Source organism: Neomonachus schauinslandi, chromosome 14 (genome assembly GCF_002201575.2).
Source record: "Neomonachus schauinslandi chromosome 14, ASM220157v2, whole genome shotgun sequence".
Taxonomy (NCBI): domain Eukaryota; kingdom Metazoa; phylum Chordata; class Mammalia; order Carnivora; family Phocidae; genus Neomonachus; species Neomonachus schauinslandi.
The window spans coordinates 70,440,890-70,468,657 of record NC_058416.1 but is presented as its reverse complement, the minus strand read 5'-3'; the positions used below and the strand labels follow the sequence as shown (position 1 = coordinate 70,468,657).

The 27,768-nt window shown below is 57.5% G+C and overlaps 3 protein-coding genes across 6 annotated transcripts in view; 2 read left to right on the top strand and 1 right to left on the bottom strand.

The window, feature by feature from the left end:
- Positions 1 to 3,998, top strand: part of EWSR1 (EWS RNA binding protein 1) — a 29,387-nt gene extending 25,389 nt beyond the window's left edge. For all 3 annotated transcript variants that reach the window (XM_044921139.1, XM_044921138.1, XM_021703510.2), the window contains 6 exons: positions 895 to 1,024; positions 1,841 to 1,963; positions 2,446 to 2,608; positions 3,051 to 3,148; positions 3,440 to 3,692; positions 3,783 to 3,998. In XM_044921139.1, coding sequence (XP_044777074.1) covers positions 895 to 1,024; positions 1,841 to 1,963; positions 2,446 to 2,608; positions 3,051 to 3,148; positions 3,440 to 3,692; positions 3,783 to 3,822 — 807 coding nt within the window. In that variant the 3' untranslated portion in view covers positions 3,823 to 3,998. The remainder of the gene's footprint in view (positions 1 to 894; positions 1,025 to 1,840; positions 1,964 to 2,445; positions 2,609 to 3,050; positions 3,149 to 3,439; positions 3,693 to 3,782) is intronic.
- A 6,492-nt stretch (positions 3,999 to 10,490) lies between these two features.
- On the top strand, positions 10,491 to 16,050 carry GAS2L1 (growth arrest specific 2 like 1). 2 transcript variants are annotated; one of them, XM_044921067.1, is made up of 6 exons: positions 10,491 to 10,633; positions 11,599 to 12,250; positions 13,579 to 13,686; positions 13,775 to 13,871; positions 13,974 to 14,145; positions 14,713 to 16,050. In XM_044921067.1, exons 2-6 carry the CDS (start codon positions 11,618 to 11,620, stop codon positions 15,746 to 15,748), a joined length of 2,046 nt encoding a protein of 681 aa, XP_044777002.1. In that variant the 5' UTR covers positions 10,491 to 10,633; positions 11,599 to 11,617; the 3' UTR covers positions 15,749 to 16,050. The 2 variants fall into 2 exon arrangements, with proteins under 2 accessions (XP_044777002.1, XP_021559119.1); XM_021703444.1 differs by having other exon boundaries at positions 11,401 to 12,250.
- A 147-nt stretch (positions 16,051 to 16,197) lies between these two features.
- RASL10A (RAS like family 10 member A) lies at positions 16,198 to 18,547 on the bottom strand. The gene is made up of 3 exons (XM_021703574.1): positions 18,299 to 18,547; positions 17,118 to 17,242; positions 16,198 to 16,844 (listed from the first exon to the last, which is right to left on the bottom strand). Exons 1-3 carry the CDS (start codon positions 18,515 to 18,517, stop codon positions 16,577 to 16,579), a joined length of 612 nt encoding a protein of 203 aa, XP_021559249.1. The 5' UTR covers positions 18,518 to 18,547; the 3' UTR covers positions 16,198 to 16,576.
- Positions 18,548 to 27,768: the final 9,221 nt, after the last annotated feature.

The window sequence follows — 27,768 nt, the reverse complement described above, 5'->3', positions numbered from 1 at the left end:
ATCAATACTCTCAGGTATCACTAGGTGTTATATTAAACAACATGTATAAATTAGACTTTGATCATATGCACTTTTAATGCAGAAAACAAATGAAGCCATATTCTTCTTTTTTTTTTTTAAGATTTTGAGAGAGAGAACAAGTAGAGGGGAGGGGCAGGGGGAGAGGGAGGAGCAGACTCCCTGCTAAGCAGGGAGCCCGATGCGGGGCTCAGTCCCAGGACCCTGAGATCATGACCCGAGCCGAAGGCAGACACTCAACCGACTGAGCCACCCAGGTGCCCCGAAGCCATATTCTATAGTGTGGCTCCTGAATTCAAGCCAGTTGGATCTGGTGTTCAGCTGAAAAGCTATGGTGTGTTCTACCTGTGGAGGAAAAATTGGCTGTGGTAGGCTTAAGGGTGTTTCTAGCACACTCAAAACCCTGTATACTGTACTTACTGATGTAAGGGTGATTTTCACTTTATGCTAGACTGGCTTGTGTGATGGCATCAAAGCCTGACTGCCTCGTAAGAGGCGGCTGTTATCACTGGGAGTCTGTTAGCGTGGGCACAGAAAATGTTGGGGCAGGTGCAAGGACACCAGGAGATGACAACTAGGGAAGCAGTGGGAACCGTACTGTTCACTTACACACTTTGGAACGTTAGGCCTGTTTTGGTTTTATGACACCTACACCTAAGAGGAAAAAATCACCTAAGTATATGTTTGTTGTGCAATTTAGGAAATAAGGCACGCTTAGTTCCACTATTCAGAGATAAACTAACGTCCTACTGAATGTGTCTATGAAAAATTACTACTTTTGACAATTTAGGGGACTTTTCTGAATTTCACATGGACTTTTCCCCCAAAAAGCAGTGTTTCTGGTCACAGCCTGACTGTGCTATTTTATGTGCCTAGATGAACAAGAGAACCGGACAACCCATGATCCATATCTACTTGGACAAGGAAACAGGAAAGCCCAAAGGTGATGCTACAGTGTCCTATGAAGACCCACCAACTGCCAAGGCTGCTGTGGAGTGGTTTGATGGTAGGAGCCCCACAGTCAACAGGGGGTGCTCACTGGGGCACATGAAGGGTCTTGTAGCAAATGTTGCCCATGTCAGCCTGCTTGCTTATGTATGTAATTCTGTTCGAATATCTATCATTCTCCGAAGTGGTTTTGGGGACAAGGGACAGGTACACGTGGCAGAAAGGAGGAACTTGAGAGCCATAGGAGCGGGAGACTGGAGGAGGAGCACCGACTGGCTGTTGGGAAGCAGTGTGGCTGGCTCCCTTCTGCCATGGGAGGGCCCCATTGCTGGCCCTGGGTTAGGAGATCCCTTATTTTGAGTCATTATTTACAAATCCATCTTGCCTAAAATTGTAAATGCTTCTCTAAGCATGGGCAGAAAGTACAGATCACCGCACAAAAATCCAGTATACATTTGAGTTTAAATATATCCATATTTGGCCTTGGCATTGATTCTGGAACTTTCCTGCAGACAAAGTCAACTTGAAAGTGTCAAGGGACAGGTCTGGCTCTCATCTCCTGGCCACTCTGTACTGTACTTCTGTCCCTGCTGCTCACCCTTTGTGGGGCAAGGGTGCCAGTGCACTCGGCCTTCCCCTGGCTTACTTCCCTCCCTAGGGTACAGGGGTTTTGACGTATCTTTTGAAAATGTTTTGTGGGCTTACCAGTGAAGATCTTCGAGAAGGTTGTGGATGGGGCACATGCTACCATGGGGGTGGTTGAGAGTGACGGTGTGGTGGAGTCGGGGAGCTAGGAGTGGTCTAGCCTTGCCCAGTCCCTCAAAGATGGAAGAGTTGCAAGTTGGGAGTAATTGGTGCTGTTCTCTTGATCCAGGGAAAGATTTTCAAGGGAGCAAACTTAAGGTTTCTCTTGCTCGGAAGAAGCCTCCGATGAACAGCATGCGGGGTGGTATGCCTCCCCGTGAGGGCAGAGGGATGCCGCCGCCACTTCGTGGAGGTATTTACCAGACCTCTTTCCTGAGCTGCTTTTGTGTTGCTGTCAATGTTTTTTTACGCTTGTCTTTGAGAAACTTGATTTCTAGAGTGTAGACAAGCCCATTAGAAATAAAAAGGCATGTAAAATCAATACTGAACCACTGAATGCTGACAGTTAAAAGTTTGCAGGACTGAAAGAAGAGAAGAACGGGTTTCTTGGTTAGGGGGGCTGGAGTGCCTGGCTGTCAACCCCGGGCTGCTATTTATTTACTCTGCTTGGGTATCTCTGTCTGCATGAGAATGCCCGTTCTGTACGGGTTGTGGGAGCGAACTAAAGTAATGTGCACAGGAGGCGTGCAGCTGGGTCCTTGAGCCTGCAGAAATGTCTGCGGCAAATGAAGGGACGGTGACAGCTGTGATCTGTATGAATTCCCTTAATGATAGAGATTTCCTCTGCAGCAAATCTAATGCTATACAGAGGTGACTGGCTCTTTCTTATTGCAGGTCCAGGAGGCCCAGGAGGTCCTGGGGGCCCCATGGGTCGTATGGGAGGCCGTGGAGGAGACAGAGGTGGCTTTCCCCCAAGAGGGCCTCGGGGTTCTCGAGGGAACCCATCCGGAGGAGGAAATGTCCAGCACCGAGCTGGAGACTGGCAGTGCCCCAATCCGTATGTACTTCTCTTGACAAATTGAGACCCTACACTAGTGAAGTCACTCTCTGTCCCACCCGTTCCCATTGTGGGGAGGAGGACTGCTGGATTCTCTTTGTCTTGTCTCGAGGAGTATAATGATGACCCGGATTCATGGGGTGGGTGGGTGGCCTAATCAGTCCATCTTCAGAGCCTTCTGAAGGAAGTCTTGATCCCACTGGATTCCTGGGGTCCACGTGTACATACAGGGTTGTGCATTTTCTGGATCCTCCACCGGTCTTTTGGGTGCATTGCTGCATGAGGCTGTGGCTCTAAAGCCATTTTCTGTCAGCGGATCCTCTTAATGGTGTTTGACCAGGCTCCAGGGTTTGTGCTGGCGGAATACGGTGTGTGCTTGCTCACGTTTGCTTAACTGCCTTAGCTCGGTTAGCGATTTCTGTTGTGATGTAATTTTATGCAGGGGGTGTGGAAACCAGAACTTCGCCTGGAGAACAGAATGCAACCAGTGTAAGGCCCCGAAGCCCGAAGGCTTCCTTCCACCACCCTTTCCACCCCCGGGTAGGTACAGGTTTGGGGCGCATCCCCTCAGCATCTTGGTTCTAAACCTCTCTTGTTGCCTTGGTGGGCTTGGTAAACGACTGCCGTCCACTGCTCACAGCCAGGTCGGTGTCCCAGGAAGTGTAGTCTTGGCGCTGGAGCTCCTGAGATTCCATCATCTGTTCTAAAGTGTGCCCCAGAGATGCAGACCGAGTAAAGCGTCTGCTTTGTGTCTGCTCTGGGAGAAGGCAGCAGATCCTGAGCAGCCACCCGTCCTCCCCGTCTTGCTGCTGATCTGTCCTTTTCCTTCAGGTGGTGACCGTGGCAGAGGCGGCCCTGGTGGCATGCGGGGCGGAAGAGGCGGCCTCATGGACCGCGGTGGTCCCGGTGGGATGTTCAGAGGTGGCCGTGGTGGAGACAGAGGGGGCTTCCGTGGTGGCCGGGGCATGGACCGAGGTGGCTTTGGTGGAGGAAGACGGGGCGGCCCTGGTGGGCCCCCTGGACCTTTGATGGAACAGATGGGAGGAAGAAGAGGCGGGCGCGGAGGACCTGGAAAAATGGATAAGTACGTGATGGGGCGGGCTTGGGGCGGGCTCTGGTGGGAAGCTCCCTCTCCTTTGCCCCTTTTCACCCCTCACCCCTTTTGGCCCTGCAGAGGCGAGCACCGTCAGGAACGCAGAGACCGGCCCTACTAGACGCAGAGACCCCGCAGAGCTGCATTGACTACCAGATTTATTTTTTAAACCAGAAAATGTTTTAAATTTATAATTCCATATTTATAATGTTGGCCACAACATTATGATTATTCCTTGTCTGTACTTTAGTATTTTTCACCATTTGTGAAGAAACATTAAAACAAGTTAAATGGTAGTGTGCCGAGTTTTTTTTCCTTCTTTTAAAGGTGGTTGTTTAACTAAGACTAAACAATGGGAACCCCTTGTGAGCATGCTCAGTATCATTGTGGAGAACCAAGAGGGCCTCTAACTGTAACAATGTTCATGGTTGTGATGTTTTTTTTTTTTTTTTAAATAAAATTCCAAATGTTTATAAACAGTCATCCTTCTCGGCCTCTGTTGCACAGTCGCTGCGAGTCTACTTGGAGTGCACCCTGACCCACCAGATAGGCGCTCCTTCCAGCATCCTGGGAGGGGAAACCCGAAATGGTCAGGATGGCACCATGTCGGGTGTGGTGCTGCCAGCAAGGAAATGGGGGTTGCATTGTCACCTTCACCCAGAACCCTAGCTCTAGCCACGGGGACATCTGGCCCAGGTCTGGCTGATTTGCAGGGAGGAGCTCCGTGGCGGAGGGCCAGGCACCGTGGCTGACTGGCTCCCAGGCCATTGTCTTGGTTTAGCAGGCGTTCCAAGTTGGGCTCCACATGCTTCAGAACAAAGGTCTGCATCAGTGACCGCTAATGGGAACCGTTTGATGTGACATTTTCTTGGTGTTACCAGGTCAGAGTTTGTGAACTTGGTAAATAGAGGCCGCTGTTCAGCTCTCTCTGATTGCCTTGTGTGAGGTCAGAAGCCAGGGCTTTTCCCCAGGAGCGTGTTTCTGAAATTGCGGAGATGAGAAGAATCCCAGACCCTTTACCTCTGGGCCTTTTTGGTCAGTCTTGTCTTTTCTTGGACTTGGTGAAGACTATTTAGATCCAGGCCAGTAGATTTTAAGTCTTGATGCCCTCCTGTACATGCGTGATTTCAGGCATCCAGAGATTGAGGCCCTAATGTGCCTTCCTGGGAAGAGAGGTTTTCCAGGTAAGCAACTGGATGTAACCCAGTCTGCAAATAGTTGATCACCAGATGCTCAAGAAAGAGATGCAGGCCTAAACATAACCCAGTCAGCAAAGACCAGCTAGGGCAGGGCTGCACACAAGTCCTGAATGGGGGCTGGGCGCTTCTGGAAATCATGTTGGCAGCTAGGACTCCTGGCTCAGAAGCGCAGTTGCTCAGTGTGCTGACTTGAAGCAGTGGAGCGAGTCCTGCGTAACCTAAAGTCGCAGCCGCAGCTTCTCTCGGCATAACTATATTAGTCCATATTTCCAGAGTCCACAAATTGTATCTTACTCTGGTTTTTCAGAGCTTAAAGAATGATAAGTGAAACCAGCTAGTGTTTGAAGCTTTAAGGAGAGATTGTCACCTTTGCCAGGGGAAGGCACAAGAAGAATTTGGAATAAATTATTTCCTCTTCATCCCTTGGCCCATGAGAGCAGGCCTTGGGAAACCTCTTAGCCCGTGCGCCCCTCCCTGCTCACAGTGGCCCTGCTGTCCTTAGGGTTTGCACTACGCGCCCGTGAGGGACAGGTCCTGGGCGCACTCCCAGCCCTCCTGGACGTACATGCAACATCTCTGTGGCTTCATCTTTTACGTGACGAGTCATTTCTCAAGAATAGGCATTGCTCTCCCACCTCTGGGAAACCCCTCATCAGCCCCTCTAGGTGCCAAGCCATTTTTCTGTTCCCCTAGTGCCCACCCACTCCCTAGAACCGACTTCAGTCTTGCTTCTACTGATAGGGTAGTTCTCAAAGTCCCCAGTGACCACGTTGCCAAATCAGTGGTCCCTCCTCGGCCCTCTGGTGGCTGCTGTCCCCCCCCCCACACACACACACACACACCGACCTCAAAAGGTAGGAAGGCCGCCTCTGAGCCACACTGCCTGGCTGGCCTCCTCCTGAGTGATGGGCTCACAGAAGGGCTGGAGCCGGCCCCTTCCTCCAGCCCAGCTCAGCAAACCGGGGCGCCTGCCGCCTCGCGCGGAGCCTCACCGTCCTCCTGGCCGCCTTGATCTCGTGTTGCCCCGGCCCCCGACCCAACCCAGCAGGCTCTCTTCAAAGTACAGTATCTAAGTCACCAGCGCCCCCCACCTCTCGTTTGCCACCCCTCGCCGGGCTCCCCGCTTCCCCCGGCCCCTCCAGCCCTTGCCCCCCAGACGCCAGAGTGACTTCTTGACACCTTAAGTCACCGCAATTCTTACAACTGGCCAAGGCCTTCCAGCCCACGTGCCATGACCCCCGAGGCCCCTGTGACCTCAGCTGCCCCGCTCAGCCTTGCTGGCTGGAGTCTGGCCACACAGGCCAGGGCTGCTCTCCAAGGGGCCCTGGCAGGTGTCGGAAGCATCAGAGCCCGGGTGCACACCCTGAGGCCCGAGTTTAACCACGACATCCCCGGGCTCGTGCGGGGTGCCAAGCACCACCTCGCTGCATTCCCTTACCGGGAAGCCGCTGAGGAGGGAGCCTACCCGCGTCTCCCGGATGAGGTGGCGGGCCAGGCCAGAGTCGAGGGCAGTGTCCCTGCAGAGCCTGCGCTCCCCGCACGCGGGTGTCTTGTGTCTGGGAGGCCGGGGCTCTGGCAGCTCCGGGTAGGGCTCCGCCACCGCCCGGCCCGCAGCCCGTGCTAAGGGGTGACAGGCAGCCCTCCGGCGTTCCCTGGCTCCCGCCTGGGGCTTGAGGCTGCCCCAGGAGTGGCTCGTGTCCCCGCCTCGAGAGGGGCTCGTCGCCAGCACCGAATAGTCCTGCGAGAGGTGTTTATGTCCTCGGCGCCTAGGCCTGGGGTTTGGTAGTGTTCATGTTGGAGGGCTGACTTCTCTCAGCCGAGAGGGACGTCTGCCCGGCTTCCAAGCTCCGTCTCCAAGGGCGGCGCGAAGCCCGTCAGTGCCCCTGGAGCTGGACGGGGAGGAAAAGCGGGGCTGCGGCCACCAGGGAAGTCCTGCTTCCGTCCCACAGCCTGCTCCGAACTCTCCAGGAGCTCTTGGTCAGGCACACAGAAACCGTTTCCGTCACGGCCTCGTGGGCCCGCGAGGCCCCGCGCCACAGTCCCGGGCAAAGGCTGAGGCGTCGGTGGGGACAGCGACCGCGGACCGCAGCGAGTGGCTCACCTGCCCCGGGGGAAGGAACGTGGGGCTCCAGGCCTGCAGCAGCTGTGGGGCCGAGGACAGGGCCGTGACCGGGGCCAGCGGCCGAGGCAACGGGAAGCCAGGCTCCCGGACACCGGGACCCCAGGGCCAACGGCTGGCTCTCCCGCTCCCCGCCCCCCCGACACACACACGGAGCTGCCGGGCACAGGGCAAGTGACGGGCAGTGCAGCCGAGGCAGGCGGGAAAGTGGGCCCTCTGGGGCTTTCCGGCTTTGATTTCTCTCCTGGAGGGCACAGGAGGCAGCCCAGGGAAGCAGAGGGTCACTTGTCCCACAGCCAGGGCGGGAGCAAGCAGCTGTCATGCTTGGACCCGCCTTGGAACAGAGGAGCCCAAAGAGCTCCTCCCCCAGGGCTCAGGCTAACCCGCCGGGCTTGGGGTGGACCCGACCAGCCCCTGAGCTGCCCGGCACCAGGGCCGAGTCCCGCCAGTGAGGGCTTTACTTGAAGACTCCGTGGCCATCGTCTGACCTCCACCTGCAACCCAGGCCAAGCACACAGTTCCCCGGCACCCAGCAGTGGAGGCCAGAAATCCGGCCACGTGCCCACTGGCCACGGGCAAGACCAGGTCTGCCTTGGATGCACAGCCTCCCGCACACCCTGCGGGAATGGGTTCAGGACAACCATAGCCCTAACGTCCCTCCAGCAGTTTCTGTGACTTCCCTTGGTCCTGCAAGGAACAGCAGAGGTCACCACACAACAGAGGGCGTCAAAGCTGAGGCCCTCCACAGCCTGGGCCAGGAGTCTGGCCATGCCAGTCAGCCCTACCCCTGCCACCTGTCCTATAATCAGACTGTTGGAGTCTGTGCTCTGGAGGGGGCCTCTGTGATGGCACGCCACAGCGCAGGGGATGGGAGATAGGGAGCAGCAAGCCCCCACCCCCATGTCCCCTCTTCCTCAGAGGAATAGTAGACATCTGTCCTGACTGCTAACTAATGATACCATTTTCACAGCTCTATGATGCAACTGTCCCATTGTACACGTAGTACAACTGAGACTCAGCTTAACCATCTCACCCAACGGTGACCAAGAGCAGGGCCTGGGTTCAATCTGACCTCTCTTATGTCTAGAGCCCTGTCGTTGAGCAAGGTAGATATAAGCAGGAATCAAACTCCTGCACAGCTACTGACCGCACACATCCCTTGCCCTCTCTGGGCCTCAGTGTCCCCACATGGTAAGATGAGAACACATAAAATCACCCTACCTCATAGGATTATTTTGAGAACTAAATTACTTCATCTCCACACCTTGCTCTTCCCCCTGAAACCGGAGTTCCCTTGCCCCATCTCCAGCAGCCCTCTCTCCCAGGTATCAGCTGTCCCAGATCTGGGAGTCATTCTTGACTCTGTCCTCACATTCACACCCATTCACCAGCATATCCCATTAGCTCTCCCCTCAAATACAGCCAGAATCCACCATTCTCCACCATCCCCACTGGTAGCACCTGGTCTCCTCGGGGGTTCCTGCCCTGCCCACCACAGCAACCACAGGGAACCGGTAAAGACCTAAGTCAGGTTACACCCCTCCCCTGCAATAAATCCCTCCATGGCTCACATGTCCCTCCAAAGAGGCAGGGCCCACAAAGGCTTACTCGCTCCGCCCCCAATCTCTCTATCCTCATCCCTCCCTCCACCCCAGCCTCACAGGCCTCCTTACTCTTTCTTGAACATACCAACCACATGCCCACCTCAGGGCCTTTGCACTGGCTGTTCCCTCTGCATGAAATACTCTCCTTCTAGGGCGCCTGGGTGGCTCAGATGGTTAAGCGTCTGCCTTCGGCTCGGGTCGTGATCTCAGGGTCCTGGGATCGAGTCCCGCATCGGGCTCCCTGCTCTGCGGGGAGCCTGTTTCTCCCTCTGCTTCTCTCTCTCTCTGTCTCTCATGAATAAATAAATAAAATCTTTAAAAAAAAAGAAATACTCTCCTTCTAACCATCCACACGGTTCCTTCCCTTAGCTCCTTTCCTGACCACTGATTTAAAACTGCAGCCTCATCCCACCCCACACTTCCAGGCCACACCCCCTGGCTCCACCGCTCTCTCTTCCCTAGTGCCTCATCCCTGTTTCAGCCCAGGGGCTGCCTCCCTACCGCACTGTGAACCCTTAGAGCTGGCTGTTTCCTTCCCCACATTTTGCTCTTGGTTCCCAGTGCCAGAAGAGACCCAGCACACAGTAGGTGCCACATAAGTGTCAGGCATTACTATTACTAGTTACCGGCCTTCCTCACTCTTTGTGGGTAGGAGTGCTGAAGGAGAGGGTAGATCAGAACCTGCACCACTTGGGTATCTAGGACACTGGGCTGTGAGCCCATGAGTCATGAGGACTCAGTGAGATGATGCACGTGATCAGCCTGGCACCAGCAGGTCTGGCACACAGTAGGTACTCAACAAATGGCCCTGATCCTTGAATGAGGATATTCCCATTATAGCCAGGTTCAAACCCGGACTCCACCAGCTGCTCTCTTGAGCCCCAGTCTGGGCAAAAGAGAGTCCCTCATAGAGGTGACTTGACTAGTTTAGGTCAAGGGCACAGAGCAGGCCTGGTGCACAGGAGGAGCTTTATGAAAGCTCTGAGACTTGGCTATGGGTGGTGGTGCTTCCCCCCAGGCTGGCCTGACCTGGCCAGCGAGGCTGCAGCCCAGCCAGGCCTGGCCTCCCCGCCCAGCCAGCAGCAGGGGGCAGGATTTCCCGCTGGTCCCAGCCAGGTCCTTCCTCTGCAGTTTGAAAAGAAACCAGCAGCAATTAACCCTCCGGAGCCAAACCGACCCAGGCCACTTCATTATCCTCCTCTCCCCTTAATTCTGTGCCTGACCTGGGCAGCCAGAGGTGGTTGGGGACGGGCCTCCCCACAAAGGGCAGGGGCCAAGTTGTCAGATCCGCAGGCCTTAGCCACCTGCCTACCCCCTCTGAGCCTCAGTGTCCTCATCAGAAAAACGGGTTCTCTTAACCTCAAGGTTAAAGATGAGCGAGCATTCAGTGAGGAGTGGCACGCCAGGCGGGCAGAATAGGCCATCCTCCCCCTCCACGAGGCCTGCACTGCTGGTAGGAAGCTCGCACCCGGAGTCACGCTGGCCTCACTTATCTGACCTAGGAAGGTTCACTCCAGACGGAGGTGACTTTGCAGCCCCGGTCCCTATCGCTTCCTGAGTTCTTCTTGGGAACAGGCCGTGCGGCCCTCCCGAGGAGGCAGCTCTCCGGGGAAGGGGTGTAATTAAAAAGGCCCAAACCTCCCCAGGAGTCCAAGGAGGTTTGGAAGGGACCGCAGAGACCAGCCTGAGCGGGGATGGGGCGTCCGGGCTGGTGGGGTCGTCTGGGGGCCCTGGTCCCGCCCCCACTCCAGTCAGGAGACTCCAGCTCCTCCCTCGGTCCGCCTCGCCAGCCCCGGAACACCTCTGGCCCTTTAAGAGCGCGCGGCCCCGCCCGCCCCCTCGGGCCGGATCCGAATTCCAGGGAGGCGGGGCGGAGACGGCGGGCGGGCGGGTGCGGAGGCCTCAGCCGCGGGACCGGATCGCTGTGGCTCGGGCGGCGCCTCCCTGCGGCGGCCCGGCCCCGCTCGGCCCCGCCGGGGCGATGCTCCCCGAGGCCGCAGGATGAGCGAGGTGAGCGCGGGGACCCCCAGCAACCCCTGCCTGGCGCGCACTCACGGGTACCTGGCAGCTGCGGCCTCCGTTCCCCGGGGCTGTGTGACCTTGGGCGGCCCCCGAACCCTCTCTGGGCCGAAGCCGAGAGGCCAGCGGGGGCTGTTGGAGGCCCTTCCGAGTCCCGGCCCCGCACGCACCCGGTCCGCGGCGCTGGGGAGGCTCCTCGGAGGAGGCGGGGCCTGGCTCCGGCACCCCCAGGGCTGCCCCTAGCTCTTGCGATCCGCAGCGCGGCTCAGGTCGGCCTGGCTCTGCCACGCACTGCTCTGCGACCTTGAGCGAGCCCTTGCCCTCTCTGCTCCTCAGTTTCCTCATCTGTAAAATGGAGATAAAATCAGTAACACCCAGCCCTGGGCAGGGGCATTGCGGTTACTGTTACTGCTGTTATGTCGTTGTTATAATGACACAGTCCTTAGGGAAGGGGAGCTGACGGAGTACCCGGGACTTTCGCAGAGGAGGTGGGCCGGGTACCAGCCCTGAGTGATGGCCCTAACCATTCCTGCGGTTGGGACCCGGATTCCTGGACAGGTCCTGCCTGTCCACTGTGAGTCCACGCCTGTGGGCTGCATCTCTAGGGCTCTGCTTTCCACCTACCATGGGGGGCAATAAGGATGCATGTGTGCCTGCCAGGGAGGGAGGATTCAGCCAAGTCCCCCACCACCCCCCTCCCAGAGGGAAATAGCAAACATTTACAGATACTAAGTCATTCATACAAATTATCTCATTAGGTCCTGCAAGGAAGGTACTATTATTGTACCCATTTCACAGACAAGGAAACTGAGGTACAGTGAAGTTTCTCACAGCCAGCACACAAAACCAGGCATCTGGCCTGAGATGACTGGCGAGTTGCAGGTGGTCAGCGGCTTAGTCTGTACTGAGTGCTTCCTGGGTCCTCACAGCAGTCCTGTGTCCGTGCCCACCCACAGTGACTCGGCTGGCCCGAGCATGGCCGACCCCGTGGCGGGCATCGCGGGTTCGGCAGCCAAGAGCGTGCGGCCGTTCCGCTCGAGTGAGGCCTACGTGGAGGCCATGAAAGAGGACCTGGCCGAGTGGCTCAACGCCTTGTATGGCCTGGGTCTGCCCAGCGGTGGTGATGGCTTCCTGACGGGGCTGGCCACGGGCACCACCCTGTGCCAACATGCCAATGCTGTCACCGAGGCCGCCCGCGCTTTGGCCACTGCCCGTCCAGCCCGCGGGGTGGCCTTCCAGGCGCACAGTGTGGCGCCTGGCTCTTTCATGGCCCGCGACAACGTGGCCACGTTCATCGGCTGGTGCCGAACAGAGCTGGGCGTGCCTGAAGTGCTCATGTTTGAGACGGAGGACCTGGTGCTGCGAAAGAACGAGAAAAGCGTGGTGCTGTGCCTGCTGGAGGTGGCGCGGCGTGGGGCCCGCCTCGGCCTGCTCGCCCCTCGCCTTGTGCAGTTTGAACAGGAGATCGAGCGGGAGCTACGTGCTGCACCCCCGGCCCCCCATGCCCCCACGGCCGAGGAGGATGCCCCCGAAACTGCCACCACAGAAGGGGCTCCCGCCCGCGGGCCCCGCATGACACCCAGCGACCTGCGCAACCTCGACGAGCTGGTGAGTCCGCCAATGAGGGCGCGCGCCCATGGCCCTGCCTTACGCCCGCACCGCGTGCCAGGGATGGGACAGCCTGTCCCATGGGGTGGTGCACATGTTGAGCATCAAGTGTACACCTGGCCCCAAGGAGATGGGCACCACCCAGAGAGGGAGAAGTGCTGGGGGAGGGCACATGGCCCCGCTGGGCCAGGGATAAAATCTGAACTGCACTGCATGATCTCCCCGCTTCCTTTAAGGGCTCCCCGTGCACCAGAGAAGTGCTGTATACTCCCTCATCCAGGGGCCGCATGATTTGACCCCTTCTGTATGTACTCGAGGGCTAGACAGTTGCATCCACATCACAGAGCTCGAGGTTTGAGTGGGTGCCTGTGACCCTTGGCTCTGAGCAAGATGCCGGGCACACAGTAGGCTCTCGGTGAGTGCCGAGGGAAGCTCCCCAGGGCTCTACAGGCCCCCCCCCCCACCCCCCGCAGCCCTGCGCACATCACCGATCTGGGAAGCCAGGCCCAGAGCTGCTGCTAGGAGCCAGAAGTCCTCTTAGGAGGACGGGATCAGCTCTACTGTGAGCACAAGAGGTGCCAGACCGTACCCCCAGCTCCCTCCTCCTCTTCTCGGGACCTAGGTATCCCTGACGCCCCCGCAGCCTGGCCAAGAGTTTCCTTCTTATCAGGAGGTTAGGACTATGATGTGCCTATCCCAGAGGGGGTAGCCGGTTGGCCATGGGCAGAGGCTGCCACCCCACCCCTGTCTTGGGCCAGGGTCACCCGAGGCTCCACCTGCTCATTTCCTCGGGCTCCACTGTGGGCTGGGAGGCGGGCAGGGCCGCCCACATAGCCAGCCTGGCAGCTCCTGGCCTTGGCGGGGGCATGTGGGCAGATGTGTGCTTGCTGGGCGTGTGGCCTGTGTGTGTGTGTGTGTATGTGTACACCCACCCTACATGTCTGCGGCACCGATGTGGTGTGGGTCCCCTGCACTCGTGTCCCACGGCCTGCCTCCTCCCAGGACCTGGCCTCCCTGTGGGGCCTCAGCCTCTGTGAAGTAGGTGAAGGGGGAGTGAGGACGGCTTCCAGGACTGCCCCAGGCTCTGGGGCTGGAGGGATGCACCTCACTGGGGTCCCAAGCCCTGACCTGACCACAGCGCCACCATCCTTTCCTGGTCAGGTGGGGGAAAGGTCAAGTGTAGAGCCCGCACCCAAGGCTGGGGCAACGCAATCCGTGCCCCGTTTCCCCGGAAGGACCTGCTTCCTCCTGAGCCTCGAGCTGCTGACATCAGGCCCCAGGAGGAGGGACTGGATCCCTGACCACCAGTCTCTCCTGTCTGACCTCAGGTGAGGGAGATCTTGGGCTACTGCACCTGCCCAGACCAGTTTCCCATGATCAAAGTCTCGGAGGGGAAGTACCGCGTGGGAGACTCCAGTCTCCTCATCTTTGTGCGGGTAAGAGCTCGGGGCTGCCCTGCAGGCCTACGGGGGGCTGCCGGGCCCATCCGACAGGCCGTGACCTGCCCACGCTGGGCTCCCACAGGTGCTGAGAAGCCACGTGATGGTGCGCGTGGGTGGCGGCTGGGACACTCTGGAGCACTATCTGGACAAGCATGACCCATGCCGCTGCTCGTCCTCGGGTCAGTGCCCATGGCGGGGGCGGGGGGGGGGGCTGGGCGGGCAGAGCGCTCGTGTCTGTGGCACCACCCTTCACCTGCCACCTGTCCTCTCACCCCCCGCAGCCCACCGCCCGCCCCAGCCCAGGGCTCGCACCTTCTCCCCACAGAGGGTGTCGCCCACCCCCAGCCCTCGCGCTGGCAGCCCAGCCCCTGGGGGCGAGCGACGGAGCTCCCGGCCAGAAGTGACGCCCATTAGCCTACGCACCTCAAAGGAGGGAACAGAGACCCCCCTCAGGTGAGAGGCAGGACGGCCAAGGGGTGGTGGGGGGTGGTGAGGGGTCCCGAGGGTGGCGGGGGGGTGCGTCCGCCCTGGCCTGGATGACGAAGGAGCCTGTGCTCCAGAGTGACTCACACCCTGGGAAAAGTTCCCGTGGGTGGGGGCAGGCCTGGCTTCCTATCTCTATGGCAACCCAAGCAGCCGAACAACACAGCTGGGGCAGGCCCTGGGGGCTGGGTGGCGGCCAGTCCTACCCGCTTCCCCCTGGCCTGCCTAGGAAGCCGGAGGCCTGGGGAGGGGGAGCTCGGAGCCTGGCTTCTTCCGCTGCCTTGGGGTGGGGGGTGGCCCCGGCTGCCGGAAGCTGCTGCCAAGTCCCTCACTTCTCTCTGGAAGTCCCCAGGAGGACCGAAGCCCTTGACAGCCCCCACCCCCACCCACCCACCACCACCACCACAGGTGACTTCCCCGCCCCCAACCACTTGGCTGCTTATTCCTTCCTCTCCCGGCCCTTTCTGCATGTCAGTCCTGTCTTGGATGCCCCATCTCTCTCTCTCTCTCTTTCTCTCTCTCGTTCCCCTGCCGCAGGGCCCGGGACCAGCTGCCCCCCCACCCCCGCTCCCGCCGCTACTCCGGGGACAGCGACTCCTCAGCGTCCTCAGCCCAGAGCGGCCCCCTTGGTGTCCGCGGTGAAGACTCAGGCACCGGCCCCCGGAGGGAGCGGCCCAGCCAGCGGCTGACCACAGGCACCCCGGCCTCCCCGAGACGGCTCCCCGCCCCGCGCAGCCAGTCCAGAGACCGACTGGATCGGGGGCGGCCCCGTGGGGCCCCCGGAGGCAGGGCAGCCCAGCTGTCGGCCCCCAGCCCCGCCCGGCGGGCCCGGAGCCAGAGCCGCGATGAGCAGACCACGCTGCTGGTGCGCAGGGACCGAGACGGGCAGCACTCGTGGGTGCCCCGGGGCAGGGCCAGCAGGGGCTCGGGCAGGAGCAGCCCCCAGACTGCCCGGGCTCGCAGCCCTGCGGCGCCCCGGCCTCTCCGGGTCTCCAGCCCCACCCCAGAGGCAGGCGCCACACCGGCCAGTGCCTTCCGCACCCCGCTACAGCTTGACCCGAAGCAGGAGCAGCAGCTGTTCCGGCGCTTGGAAGAGGAGTTCCTGGCCAATGCCCGAGCCCTTGAGGCCGCTGCTGGCGGGAGCCCCGCAGTACCAGCCTCTGACCCAGCTCGGGCCCCAGACCCCTCAGCTCCTGACTCGGCCTACTGTTCCTCCAGCAGCTCCTCTTCATCCCTCAGTGTCCTGGGTGGCAAGTGTGGCCAACCTGGGGACTCTGGCCGGATGGCCAATGGGCTGCCCGGGCCCCGAGGCCCAGTCCTGTCCAGCTCTTCTGATGAAGGCAGCCCCTGCCCTGGTGTGGGGGGCCCACCAGACGCACCTGGAAGCCCCCCGGCTGGCCTGGAGCTCCCAAGGACCTGGGCACGGGGCCGGATGGACACACAGCCAGACCGAAAACCCTCACGCATCCCCACGCCTCGGGGCCCTCGACGTCCATCTGGATCCACAGAGCCTGGGTCCTGGCATGCCCTGCACTCTGTGAGCCCAAGGGCAGAGCCGGATTCCTGGATGTGATGAAACAGCCCAGTTGCCCCCTCCCCACCCCAGGCCCACATTCCTTCTCTTCCTTTTCCTTCGTGGCCTTAACCCCTCTGCATCAGGGAGCCCCCCCACCCCTGTCTCTCGGGTACCAGACCTCATGGGACCAGACCCCTTGGGACCACATGGCACAATGGGACCTCTGTCGTACATTCCGGTTGGGGGATGAGCGTTGCTATTTAATTACTAATATTATTGAATGCCTTAGAGGAGGCCAATGAGGACCCCTCCTGAGGTCCTGTGGCCCTGCAGAGCCTGACATTAAAGTACTGTTCCAGCCACTTGTGTCTGCTTCTTGGGGTCAGCCTTGGGGCCATCACACCTTTTGGGGAACGCTTATTACATGTTGGGATTCAGGCATTAGGTGCCAGGGAGCAATGCCTGGCAGCTCTGACCTTGAAGCTTGAGACCCTGCAGCCCATCCGAGAAATGGGAGGTGCGCTTGCATTGTTTTCCCCTTTATTACCTCCCGAGAGGTGTGACTTAAGAGTCTGTCCAGTGAAGCCGCAGGAGCAACCTGAGAGCTTCCAATCAGAATAGCCAAGTCCAATGGGATTGTAACCCAATGAGGTCCCAGAAAGGACTGCTTGAGCCCAATGTAGCTTGGGGCCTGGCTAGGTCCAATGAGGCTCAAAGAGAGTCCTGTCGCCCAGGAGACTGACTGGGAGGTTTCCTCATCCAATCAGGGAGGAGACTTTGTCCTGTCCAATCCGAGAGAAGTTGGGCAATTTCGTCCAATCCAGGTACCCGGTTGTTCCAATCAAACCACCCTCCCCCCACCATCGGCGTCGTCGTCCAGTTCAGTCACATGAGGCTGCAGCGCGCCGGGTGCAGCGCCCCCTGCAGGCGCAGGGCCGGGTGCGCAGGGCGCGCGCGCACCAAAGCGCAACGCAGCAGCTCGCGGAAAAGACGCAGCACGTGCCAATTGTACTTGGCGGAGCACTCGAGGTAGCCGCAGCGCCAGCCCCTGCGCACCAGGGCGGCCAGAGCGCGCCGAGGCCCGAAGCGCAGCCGCTGCCGGTCCCGCTTGTTGCCTACCACGAGGATGGGAGCCTCGGGTGCGCCCGCCGGCCTGTGGGCCAAATGAGGACGCGGGCTGCCGTGCCGGACACCCCACGTCCCGACACCCCTCCCCCCCAGTGGGGATATACACCCCCGTAGCCCAAAACACCCCCCCCCCCCAAGGAAATACCAGACCCAAGGGGCCCAAAGACCTCATAGCTGGCAGGCCCGAGACCCGGCCAGGACTGGGGAAGAACCCACCCACTGCCCTTGGGCAAAGGCCCAGCCAGTCTGGCAAAAGCTCCCCTCCTCTGCCCACACACACCTGTGGCCGCGTCCCCACCTGGTCTCCGAGATGCGCTGCCGAAGCGCCTTCACGTAGTCGAAACTGTCCGGGCTGCAGATGTCATAGACGAGCACGAAGGCGTCCGTGTCCTGCAAGCTCCAGTCCTTGGGGTCCGGCCACTCCTGGGGCGGGAGGCCAGAGTTTGCCAGAAGACCCTTTCTCACTCTCTGACTGCCAAACCCTCTGAAGGGTCTTGACACTAAACCCACAGTTCATCCTCAGGCCCCAGCCGTCCCCAACCCCTGTGCGCCATCTCCCCCCAACAAACTCCCTAGGCCCTTACGGTCTTCACAGTGGCCAGGGTAAAAATTTCTAACCCGGGCCTGAAGCCAGTGAGCTACCAGCCCTCCTCACTCTCGGCCTCCTCTCTGCCCACCCCCTAGCTTCCTCCTTCCAGCTTTCCAAAGCTCGGCTCGGGGCTGGCCCCTTGGGCCCTCCCTCCCTATTTACTACAGCTGCCTCTAAGCCCTGGGCTCCCTATTCCCCAGGCCCTCGGAGACCATGGATTATGGACAGCTGTACACATTCGGGCCTCCCCCGCTAAGCACATGCTGTTCCTTCCACCTGGCAGGCTTCTGCCACTTCTTTTAATCAAAACTTCACTCATCCTTCCAGGGTCAGCCCCAACGTCACCCCTTCCAGGAAGCCCTGCTTAATTCTGCATGCTCTTTCCTCTTCACCCCTCGGAGGCATCCAGCTCCAAGAATTCAAAGTCTGTCCTGGACTTCGCACAAATTGCGAAACGAGTCACAGGAGTAAGGGAGCAGAGAATGACCGCCCTAGAAAGTACACCTGTGTCTGGCCCCATCCTCCCCCCACTGAGGCTCTGCCTAAGGCCCCAAACATACAGTGCTCACCCTCAGGGAGACACAACCATGCTTGCCGTGCACTGATCCAGAGCCACCAGCGGAGGCAGGCAAATATACAGGCACTTTAGGCGAGTGAGAAAAAGCCGCTTTTCAAAATCGCAGGGCCTCGGGCCTGATCTTGGGCAGCTCCAGGCCGTGAAGAAGGAGAGAGACACACACAACCCCCCCCAGGACACGTTCATCCTTCAATCCATGAACACAGTTGGGCACCCCGGGGGCTGTCCAGGCAGACACGCACGTGTGCACCGAGCACCCGTCACACATACACACACGCTGTTACACGCCCCTGCCCGCCCCTCGAGCCGCTACCTCTGGACCCCCGGGGTTCTGACCCGGACGAGCGCCGTCGCCGTCGCGGATGCTCAGGTCGTAGACCGCGCCGTCGAGCAGCACCGCGGGCCGGTAGAGGCGTGGCCCGTCCGTGGGCCGGTGGCGTTCGGGATAGTCACCGAACAGGAACTGGCGGATGATGGCCGTCTTGCCCACGCCCGGGGCGCCCAGCACGGCCACCCGCAGGCTGCCCCCCATGGCCCGCGCGCCCTGCCGCGCCCAGCGCTGGAAAGCCTCATGGGCCAGCGGCGCGCCGTGAGCCCCGCGTGCCCTGCCCGGTGCGCTCTGGCCCCGCGCTCCTCATCGCCGCCCGGAGCACCCTGGGCCGGGAGAGGCCGGGCCAGAGGACTGAGCGGGCGGTGGTCGGAGGGCAGACAGACAGCCGAGCAGGCCGACGGAGGACGCGCGAGCAGCTCCGGCAGGTGCCGAAGCTCGGGAGAGAACAGACCCCGCGCGCGGTGCAGACACCGCCTCCGCCCCGCAGCGCGGCTGGAGGCGCCGCCGGCAGCGCGAGCACCGAGGTCCGACCTCTGGCCGCGCGGGTCCCGCAGCGGATCGGGGCGCGGGGGCGGCGCTGCCCCTCGGTGCTTCCGTCCCCCCGTCCTTCTGTCGCTCCGGCGCCCTGAGTCGCCGCCCCAGCCAGCGGCGCGAGCGAGCGAGCGGAGCTTCCCGGAGGCGGCGATGAGGTAACCGCCGGCCCGCCCCTCCCCACCTCCCCCCTACCCGCCCGGGACGCTCCTCCCGGGAAGGGTCGCGGGAAGGTGACTGGGGCGCAGGGAGCCGGGGGAGGGATCCAGCCCCCTCCGTGTCCCGCGCTCCTCTCACCCGCTCCAAAATAGAAGTCCCTTCCCGCCCACGTCCGCGTCCGCTCCTCCAAACACCGCTCCCGCAAGCTGGCTCCAGACAATCCCAGCCCGCTGGAGCCAGGCCGCCCGGGTCGAATCTACAGCCCCAGCTGTGTGACCTTGGGCGAGTCTCCGCGCTGCGCCAGCTCTCTGCTCCGCAGCCATCAGACGCAGGCACCTTGCTTGAGATCCTACTACGTGCTGGGCCCTTTACTAAGCTGTTGCCTAGTGATCACTCAATCTACAGCCTTATCCTGGTTATCTCCGTTTGAGAGAGGAAAACAGGCCCGGGAGGGGGCTCTCCAAGGTTGGGGGGCAGTGGATGGCCCCTGACGCACAGCCTGTGGTCTCCTCTGAGGAGCCCTCCCACTTTGGTCCTGCACACAGAGGTGAATGTCCAGCATGAAACAATATATCAGGTGGCCGTCATACAGGTGGGGCTGGACAGAGTGTGCTGAGCCTGGTACACACCGGGTCACAGAAACTCAGCCCCGAAGCCCTGTCCCAACAAGGCTGAAAGATCCAGAAATTGGTCAGCATCACCTCTGTCACTGCTAAGGCCAAGTTTTCTCCACCTGTAGCCTGTAGCTTCCCTCGAAGCCCAAATTCCCCCCTCCCTGGAGCTAGTGAGAAGCTCCTTCACCATTACAGCTTGGAAAGTCTGGGTTTGTCCAGCCCCCATCCTCTGATTCTGCTTGCCTCCTCCCTGCAGAGGGGAGCTCTCCCGTTTCTCTGACCAGATGCACAGGTACAGACAGCTCTATGTTTCTGCACTGACCAAGGTTTTCACTTGGGTGTCTCTTCAACAAGCATTCCCAGTCTTAAAGCTCACCGGAGAGGCAGGGAGGGAAAGAGAGGGGAAAATCCTACCTTAGGAGAGTAGGTTCTAGAACACATGGGATCCAGGAATTGTAGGAGCGTAGAGTGGGAAGTGGAGGAGAGAGGGGAGCTTAACCCTGAAGTGAGGAGAGGGTGCATCCTCCAGGGAAGCAGGTGATGGCCACAGAAGGTTGTGTACTGGTTGTGTTTTCATCTTCCCATACTGGGTCTGCTTTCACTCTTCTCCTCAGCCACTAGGGAGCTCAGAGCCAGACTTGTGGCTACCTCTGGCAGGTGTTCTAGGTCTTCAAGCCCAGTGAGTGGGGGACTACTGGCTTCATCTTCCTTTCCTGCCATGATTCTTTCCCTTCACCCAACTTCCCCACTCTATAACATTTCAGACTTATGGGTTTTGTGAGCTGCCTCAATTCCTTTGGCGAACAAGGCTGAGCATAAATAAACTAAGCTCCCCTTCTGTTTTGGCATTCAGGAGGGTGCGGGGCTGACATCAGGACGGTCTTCCTTAAGGCCCTGGGTGGGACCCGCATCTCTGACTGGAGCACCCTCTCTTCTCGCTCCTTGGGAACAAGACCACCCTTGGGAGCTAGTTCTGCATGTCCTTCCTCCGGAAAACCTTCCTTGCTTCACTTTCTGACAGAGTGCCTTACTGGGCAAGGCTTCTTCAGAACCAGCAAACAGGGCTGTGTGTGGGTGGGTGGGGGGCATCTCTGGGTCCCAGTGTGCTTTCTCAGTGCATGGTTTGCATGGTTTGGGAATGATGGAGGACACTCTGGACGGGGAATGTCCTAAAGCTCCTAAAAAGCCCTGCAGACCGCACAGGAGTGACCCATTCCCTAGGAAGCTCGTGCGCCAGCACCCCTAGCAGCAGTCCCCGTTTAGCAAGGGCCTGTGAGGTCCCACGCCCCGACCCATAGCTGCATGCTCACTGAGGCCCAAGGGTGCAAAGGTTTTCCTGAGATTTCCCAGCAGGAGAGTGGTGGCACGGGCACTGGAACCCGGACATTGAGCCATCAGGTCTGACTATCTGAGCAGCCCAGGGACCAGAGGGCCTTCAGAAAAAGATCAGTTGAAGCCTGTGACCCCGTGGGAAGGGACTTTGAGGAAGCCCCTTTCATTCGTGGCGACTGAGCCGAGTAGTGATGGGAGTGGGCCGCCCAGGTGCCAGACTTCCCAAAGACTAGCAAGCCAGAGAACTTGGGCTGGGATGTGAATTTCTAAGTTTCCCTCGGCGGTCCCCTCACTCCTTCCCCAAGGAGAGGCAGCCGGAGTGCTGTCTGTTGCACCACGGCTCCCAGGCTCCTCACATGCTTCCCATTTGGTGCTCCAGAGAGCACTCATCAAGCATCCATACATCTGTTCCTGTGGAGCATAGGACCTGGTGCTGAGCCCATGGTGGCCAGGCTGGTTCCTACCTACCCTCTGTGGCTTGTGAAGGAGCCAGGCATGCAGCCAGGCACAGACAGATGGAAAGGCCTGGGGTCTCTGGGGCTGAGGCGACCCAGGGGAGGCACCAGCCTACTGAGGTTGGGGCCTTAGGAAAGGCCTAATGCCACACCTAAGCTGAGCCCTGAAGGGTTAAGCCACAGAAAGTGGGGTGGGCTGGGAGGCTGTTGGGAGGCCCTGGGCAGGGCAGGGCAGGCACCAGGTGGAGAATCCTGAGCCCACAGCCTCCTGATGCCAGCCTGCTGAGCACCGCCCTTCCCTGCCACCTGTGCCCACACAGCTTCTCCCCAGCTGGCCCGATTCCAGCCCTTTCCTGGGGTCGAGCACCCTGGACTGCATCCAGCTCCCAGGAGCATTTGCTCTGGGCCCCACCCCGACCTTGCATCATCGTCTGTCCTGACCTTTAACACTTGTCCACAAGTCCACTTGTCCCAACAGTGACTCACCCCCTGAGCCCTGGATGGGGGGGTACCCCTCTCTCAAATGCTTGGCATATAGTGGGTCCTTGGTCATCCTTATAATGCCACCCACTGAGTGTAGTGGTCAGCCTCTTGAAGGCCCTCAGGACATGAGGAGGCAGCACAGAGTGGGACTGAGTTTGAGGTCTCCTCCCAGGAGTGTGTAATCTGTGCAAATTACTTAAACTCTCTAAGCCTGTTTCCCCCTCCATAATGGGATAACAATGGTCTTGACTTCACACAGTTGTGGGAGGAGATGAGATAAAACGGAGAAAAAAACAAGATAATTTAGTAAGGTGGGAGGGGTAAAAGATTTGTACATATAAAACAATTTCATTTTTATATGCAAATAGCTACTAGTTACAAAACAACGGAGGGACATGTGTGTCTACACGGGTAAGCGTGCACACAAATATTTCCTAGCTCTGTCTGCTGAGAGGTCCTAGAAGTGCTAGCCCAGGAGCAACAAACACACCCAGCACTTAGATCTTGGTTTCTAAGGCCACTCGCCAATGAAAGGCACCATGCTCCTTGGAGAAATGGCTGATGCTAGGGTCGGGGCAGGACAAATACAAGATGAGCCTGGAGCATCTTGTAATGCCAGAAAGCAAGGGAAGCCGCAAAGTAACGAAAGGATGGGCCACATCAAAGGGACGCAGAGGCTACCCGAAAGAGCTCCCAATGGCCAAATTGGAACAATGTATGCAACAAAATAAATAATGCACTTTTGGATTAAATCCAAATTGGAAAATAAATATCTATTAGTCCAGACTGATATAAATGACTGAATTAATAAATAAATATGGGAGAAGAAACCAATTCTTTCCTACAGAAGGATTTCAAGTCATTCTGTAGCTACTCCCTGCCCCCCCAACCTTTCCCAAGTGTAGGCTTCACTTAGTGACTTGCTTCTAAAGAACAGACTAGGGGAAGGGGAAGAGAGTAACTCCACAGTGGAGAAAGCTGGAAACACGACCTTGGCCAAGTGATCAGGCTAACGTGACAGTGATAGACCGATGTTGTGTGCCCCTGATCTGATGTAACAAAGAAGGGCAACTCTCTGGTCTTAAACCCTCAACCCCGTCTAACCACGAGAAAAACATCAGACAGACCGAAATTGAGGGCTAGTCTACAACATACCCCACCAGTACTCCTTGAAATTGTCAAGGTCAGGAAAAAACAAAGTCTGAGAAACTGTCACAGATTAGAGGAGCCTGAGGAGACATGACAACCACATGGAATGTGGGATCTGGGAACAGAATGAGGACATGAGTGGGTAAACTAGTCAAATCTGAATAAAGTCTGGAGTTTAGTTTACAAATTATATATTACATAACTTATTTTATAAATATATATTATTCTTTTTTTAAAAAAAGATTTTGACAGAGAGAGAGTATGAGCAGTGGGAGCAGCAGGTAGAAGGAGAAGCAGGCTCCGCACTGATCAGGGAGCCTGATGCGGGACTCCATCCTGTGACTCCAGGATCATGACCTGAGCCGAAGGCAATCACTTAACCAACTGAGCCATCCACGCACCCAAGGACAAACTAGTTTAAAGTTCAATTGGGACAAAGAGGGTGAATAAGAGGGCACTATAAATATAGAAATATAAAGGTACAATACTTTTTTAAAAAATGCAGTGGCCAATGAATAGACAAAATTCTCTGCGGCAGAACAGGGTCCACAAAAGCACTCATATACATATGGAAATGTAATACATGTTACAAATGACATTTCAGCTCTGTGGGGAAAAGATGAATTACTCAGTGAATGGTGTGGAGACAACTGGGTAACCATCTGGGAAAAGAGAAAGTTGGATCCCTACCTTGTCCCTAACATAAAGCCCAGATGGAACAGGATTGAAATGCACAAATGAAGATCAGACAAGCACCAGATCAGGCAAGTATAAAAGAGATTAAAGGAAGATAGCATACAAAAACAATTTTGGCATGGTAAAGTAAAAGACTGTAACAAAATGGGGAGAAATAATGACAGATCGATAAGAAGAGGACCAATAACTATACAAATGGGCAAAAAATATGAAATATGAGTATGAAGCAGCTCAGAGAATAGGACATGCAGGGGCACCTGGATGGCTCAGTCAGTTAAGCATCTGACTCTTGATCTCAGCTCAGGTCATGATCTCAGGGTTGTGAGATCAAGCCCTACACCAGGCTCTGCACTCAGTGCAGAGTCTGCTTGAGATTCTCTCTCCCTCTCCCTCTGCCCCCAACCCCCACGCGTGCGCATTCACGCTCACTCTCAAATAAATCAATAAATAAAATCTTTTAAAAAAAGAGAATAGGAGGGTGCCTGGGTGGCTCAGTCGTTAGGCGTCTGCCTTCGGCTCGGGTCATGATCCCAGGGTCCTGGGATCGAGCCCCGCATTGGGCTCCCCGCTCAGCGGGAAGCCTGCTTCTCCCTCTCCCACTCCCCCCTGCTTGTGTTCCCTCTCTCGCTATATCTCTCTGTCAAATAAATAAAATCTTAAAAAAAAAAAACAGTAAAGTACCACTCTTCACCATCAGTTTGGCACACATCTGTACACTGGGTTGTCTGTGACGGTATGGGGGAACGGAGGCATCTCACTCCTGGCTGGCAGGAATGTAAATTGGAGAATTTTTAGCAAGAGCTATCAAAATTATGAGCGCACCTACCTTTGACCCAGCAACTTGTGCCTGAGGAATTTATCCATGTATGAAAGTGAATATTCGGGCGCCTGGGTGGCTCAGTCGGTTGAGCGACTGCCTTCGGCTCAGGTCATGATCCCGGAGTCCCGGAATTGAGTCCCGCATCGGGCTCCCTGCTCGGCGGGGAGTCTGCTTCTCCCTCTGACCCTCCCCCCTCTCATGTGCTCTCTCTCATTCTTTCTCTGTCAAATAATAAATTAAAAAATCTTAAAAAAAAAAAAAAAAAAGAAAGTGAATATTCTTTGCTATCACTCGTACTAGCAACACCCAAGACCAACTCAATGGGCATTGTGGGGCTTCTGGTTTGGGATGGTACCTCCATTCGATGGAAAACCACACAGCCATTATAAAAAGGCATGAGGACGCTCTCTGTAATGGGCTGATAATCTAGAAGTCTCCAACATAGAATATGGTGCAGATCGGGGTGTATTCCATGCTACCCATTGTGTATAAAAGGGGAAAAAGCCGTATTAGACATCTTTGAGTCTCTTTGGAAGGTAACATTGGTTCCTTTGCAGAGAGGAATGAGGAGTAGGATTTTTCACTTCTTTTTTTGCCTTTTGGATTTTGAGCTATGTGAATACATTGCCTTCTCAAAACAAGAAGTACGATTTAAAACAGAAAATGCTATACTCTCCGGTCTAGCAATTCTGGAGCTAGATCCTACAGCTACATCTGTTGCCCATGAGCAAGGGCATATGTAGGCAGATATTTACTGCACTGTTCCTTGGACTCACAGAAGATGGAGACAGCCCGAATGTCCGTCCATAGGCACCAGCTAATGGCAACCTGTTCACACAAGAAATTCTGAGGTGGGTCTGTTTATACTGATAGGTTAAGAAAAGCAAAGTGCTGGTAGTATCTGGAATGTGCTGCCATTTGTTTGGTAAATATCTCTGTGGATTTGCTTCTAATCTAATACAGAATATTCCTGAAAAAAAAAAAAAAACCAAATCTAGCAACAAAGTTTGCCTCTAGGGAGAAAAACTAAGAACTGAGGAAGGGTGGGAGGGATCTTTTGTGTGGCTTATCTTTTACCAATGGTCCAGAATCTAGCCCTCTCCATAGGAAAAAAAATTTTAAAAAGCAAACCACTAGCTGAAGATAAAGAAAAGAAAATGAGGTCACCCCGCAGGCCTTAGCCCAGTGTCTGGCACACAGGGAACCCCTCAGGCTCCTGGCTGAATTCCCTGACTGGTTGGGAAGGCTCAAAACCTCGGCAGGATGCTAAGGCTCCCGAGAGGTGTCAGGCCCTGAGGGGGCAGGCCTGAGCACGTCAGGACCAGGCAGTGTGACCTGAGGAGAGAGAAGAGGCACATGATGGGTCCTCAGTAAGGTGCGGGGAAACAGGGAAGCCAAAGGGTACAGAGTTGGGACTGATTGGCTATCCCCTAAAGCACGTCTCCTAAAAGCCTGGGCCTTAATGGTGCCCCTGGGTGCTTGTTTTTCTGATGCAGTGATGTGGGAAGGCCCAGGCTTGGGGAACTGGGAGTGAGCATGCTCTCTGCCTCGGTTTCTTTTTTTTTTTTTTTAGATTTTTTTTATTTGGGGGGGGCTTGGGGGGTTCAGTTTGTTAAGTGTCTGCCTTCGGCTCAGGTCATGATTTCAGAGTCCTGGGATTCACCCTGGCATTGGGCTCCCTGCTCAGCGGGGAGCTACTTCTCCCTCTGCCGCTCCCCCTGCTTCTGCTCTCTGACAAATAAATTTTAAAAATTAAAAAAAAAAAAAGACTTTATCTGAGAGAGAGAGAGAGAGAGACAGAGCATGAGTAGAGGGGAAGGGCAGAAGGAGAGGGAGAAGCAGACTCCCTGCTGAGGAGGAAGCCTGACCTGGAACTTGATCCCAGGACCTGGAGATCATGACCGGAGCCGAAGGCAGATGCTTTAATCGACTGAGCCACCCAGGCGCCCCACTCTCTGCAAGTGTTAAGACTCTGCTGGGTCCCATCATGCCAGGTGCCCTGTGAATGGATGAAAGGCACAATCATGGTCAGGTCCTGCCCACAATGGCCTGAGGCCTGAGCACAGCTTTACACGAGGGCAAACCCCAGGTGCTCCATTCGAGCAGGCCAGACTTTCTCCTCACCCCCAGCCACGTGGTCCTGGACCTGTTCACCCAATACCACTCCACTGCGGACAGCTTTTCCTGCACAACTCCGCCCTCGGTGGCAGAGGGGTGGGGAGCCGTGACCCTGGCAGTGCAGCACAGGGCTCTTGGGTGGGAGCCAGACCCCAAGCAGTCAGGAGCAACAGGTGACAATGCAGGCCAGGGTGAAAGTCTCCTCAAGGGCTCCAAACCCCTCTCCTCTAGTCCACAGCCGGCGGTACTCCAGCTGCATCAGTGAAGGGTCTTCTGAGCCCTGGACTTGCAGGTAAACTGAAACCTGGATTGTGCCATCAAGGGATTTGGTTGGCTCTAGACTTTTCAGCTCCGGGGGTCAGAGGTGGGGCAGTGGAGGGCCAGGTACTCCTGTTGATGCGATCTTCTTTCAGCCCCCCAGCGCTAGAAGGCAGCAGTGGGTCAGAAGTGGGCAGTGCAGGGAAGGGCTGGGCTGAAATGGGGTGAGGGCACCCAGGCTGCTCCTCCCTTAGAGGCAGGCTGAAGGTCCCCGGGCCACCAGGCACTGAGAACCACAGGCAGCTTTGCCATCGGGGCCCTGCCCAGGGTCTGGCTGCCCTCCCCTGGGATCCAGGCCAACGCCAGCACTAGGCCACAGGGGATGTCCTTGGTGGCAGCTGGGTGGGCGCCAGCTTAGTAGCCCCACTCAGCTGGCTGCAGATTCAGGGTGGAGAGGAGCCTGCCCAGACAGGCCTGGTGCCCCGCCTACCCGACCATTCCCTCTCCTGCAACGACCCCCCCACCAGAGTACCTCCCCTCGGCTCCTAGGAGCCTTCGTGATGGCAGGGAGCGGAGGAAAACCAAGACAGAAGCCAGCCCTCTTGGCCAACATCAAAAGGCGAGACAGCTGGGTGGAGTTCCGAACAAGGGCAGGAGCGGTGCCTGGGAGACCAGCAGGCCCCAGAGGTCTGTTTTTAAGGACAGGGTAGAGGGAAAGGCGCTGTCCTCAGACTGCCAGGGGAGGGGCTAAGCACACAGCTCGAGCCCTTGATCCTGGACCCAGGACCCCACCCCCAAGAGCCTCAGGACCTGACACACCGGCCAGGGACACACTTG

Bases quoted from the DNA above. Each gene is read 5' to 3' on its own strand.
- GAS2L1 (XM_021703444.1), top strand. From the start codon at position 11,507: ATGACTGGCGAGTTGCAGGTGGTCAGCGGCTTAGTCTGTACTGAGTGC. The intron at 13,687-13,774 runs GTAAGAGCTCGG...GGGCTCCCACAG, and splicing joins GTCTCCTCATCTTTGTGCGG to GTGCTGAGAAGCCACGTGAT. The intron at 14,146-14,712 runs GTGAGAGGCAGG...CCCCTGCCGCAG, and splicing joins GGAACAGAGACCCCCCTCAG to GGCCCGGGACCAGCTGCCCC.
- RASL10A (XM_021703574.1), bottom strand. From the start codon at position 18,517: ATGGGGGGCAGCCTGCGGGTGGCCGTGCTGGGCGCCCCGGGCGTGGGC. The intron at 17,243-18,298 runs GTAGCGGCTCGA...CTCCCGCCCCAG, and splicing joins AGAACCCCGGGGGTCCAGAG to GAGTGGCCGGACCCCAAGGA. The intron at 16,845-17,117 runs GTGGGGACGCGG...TTTGGCCCACAG, and splicing joins CAGCGCATCTCGGAGACCAG to GCCGGCGGGCGCACCCGAGG.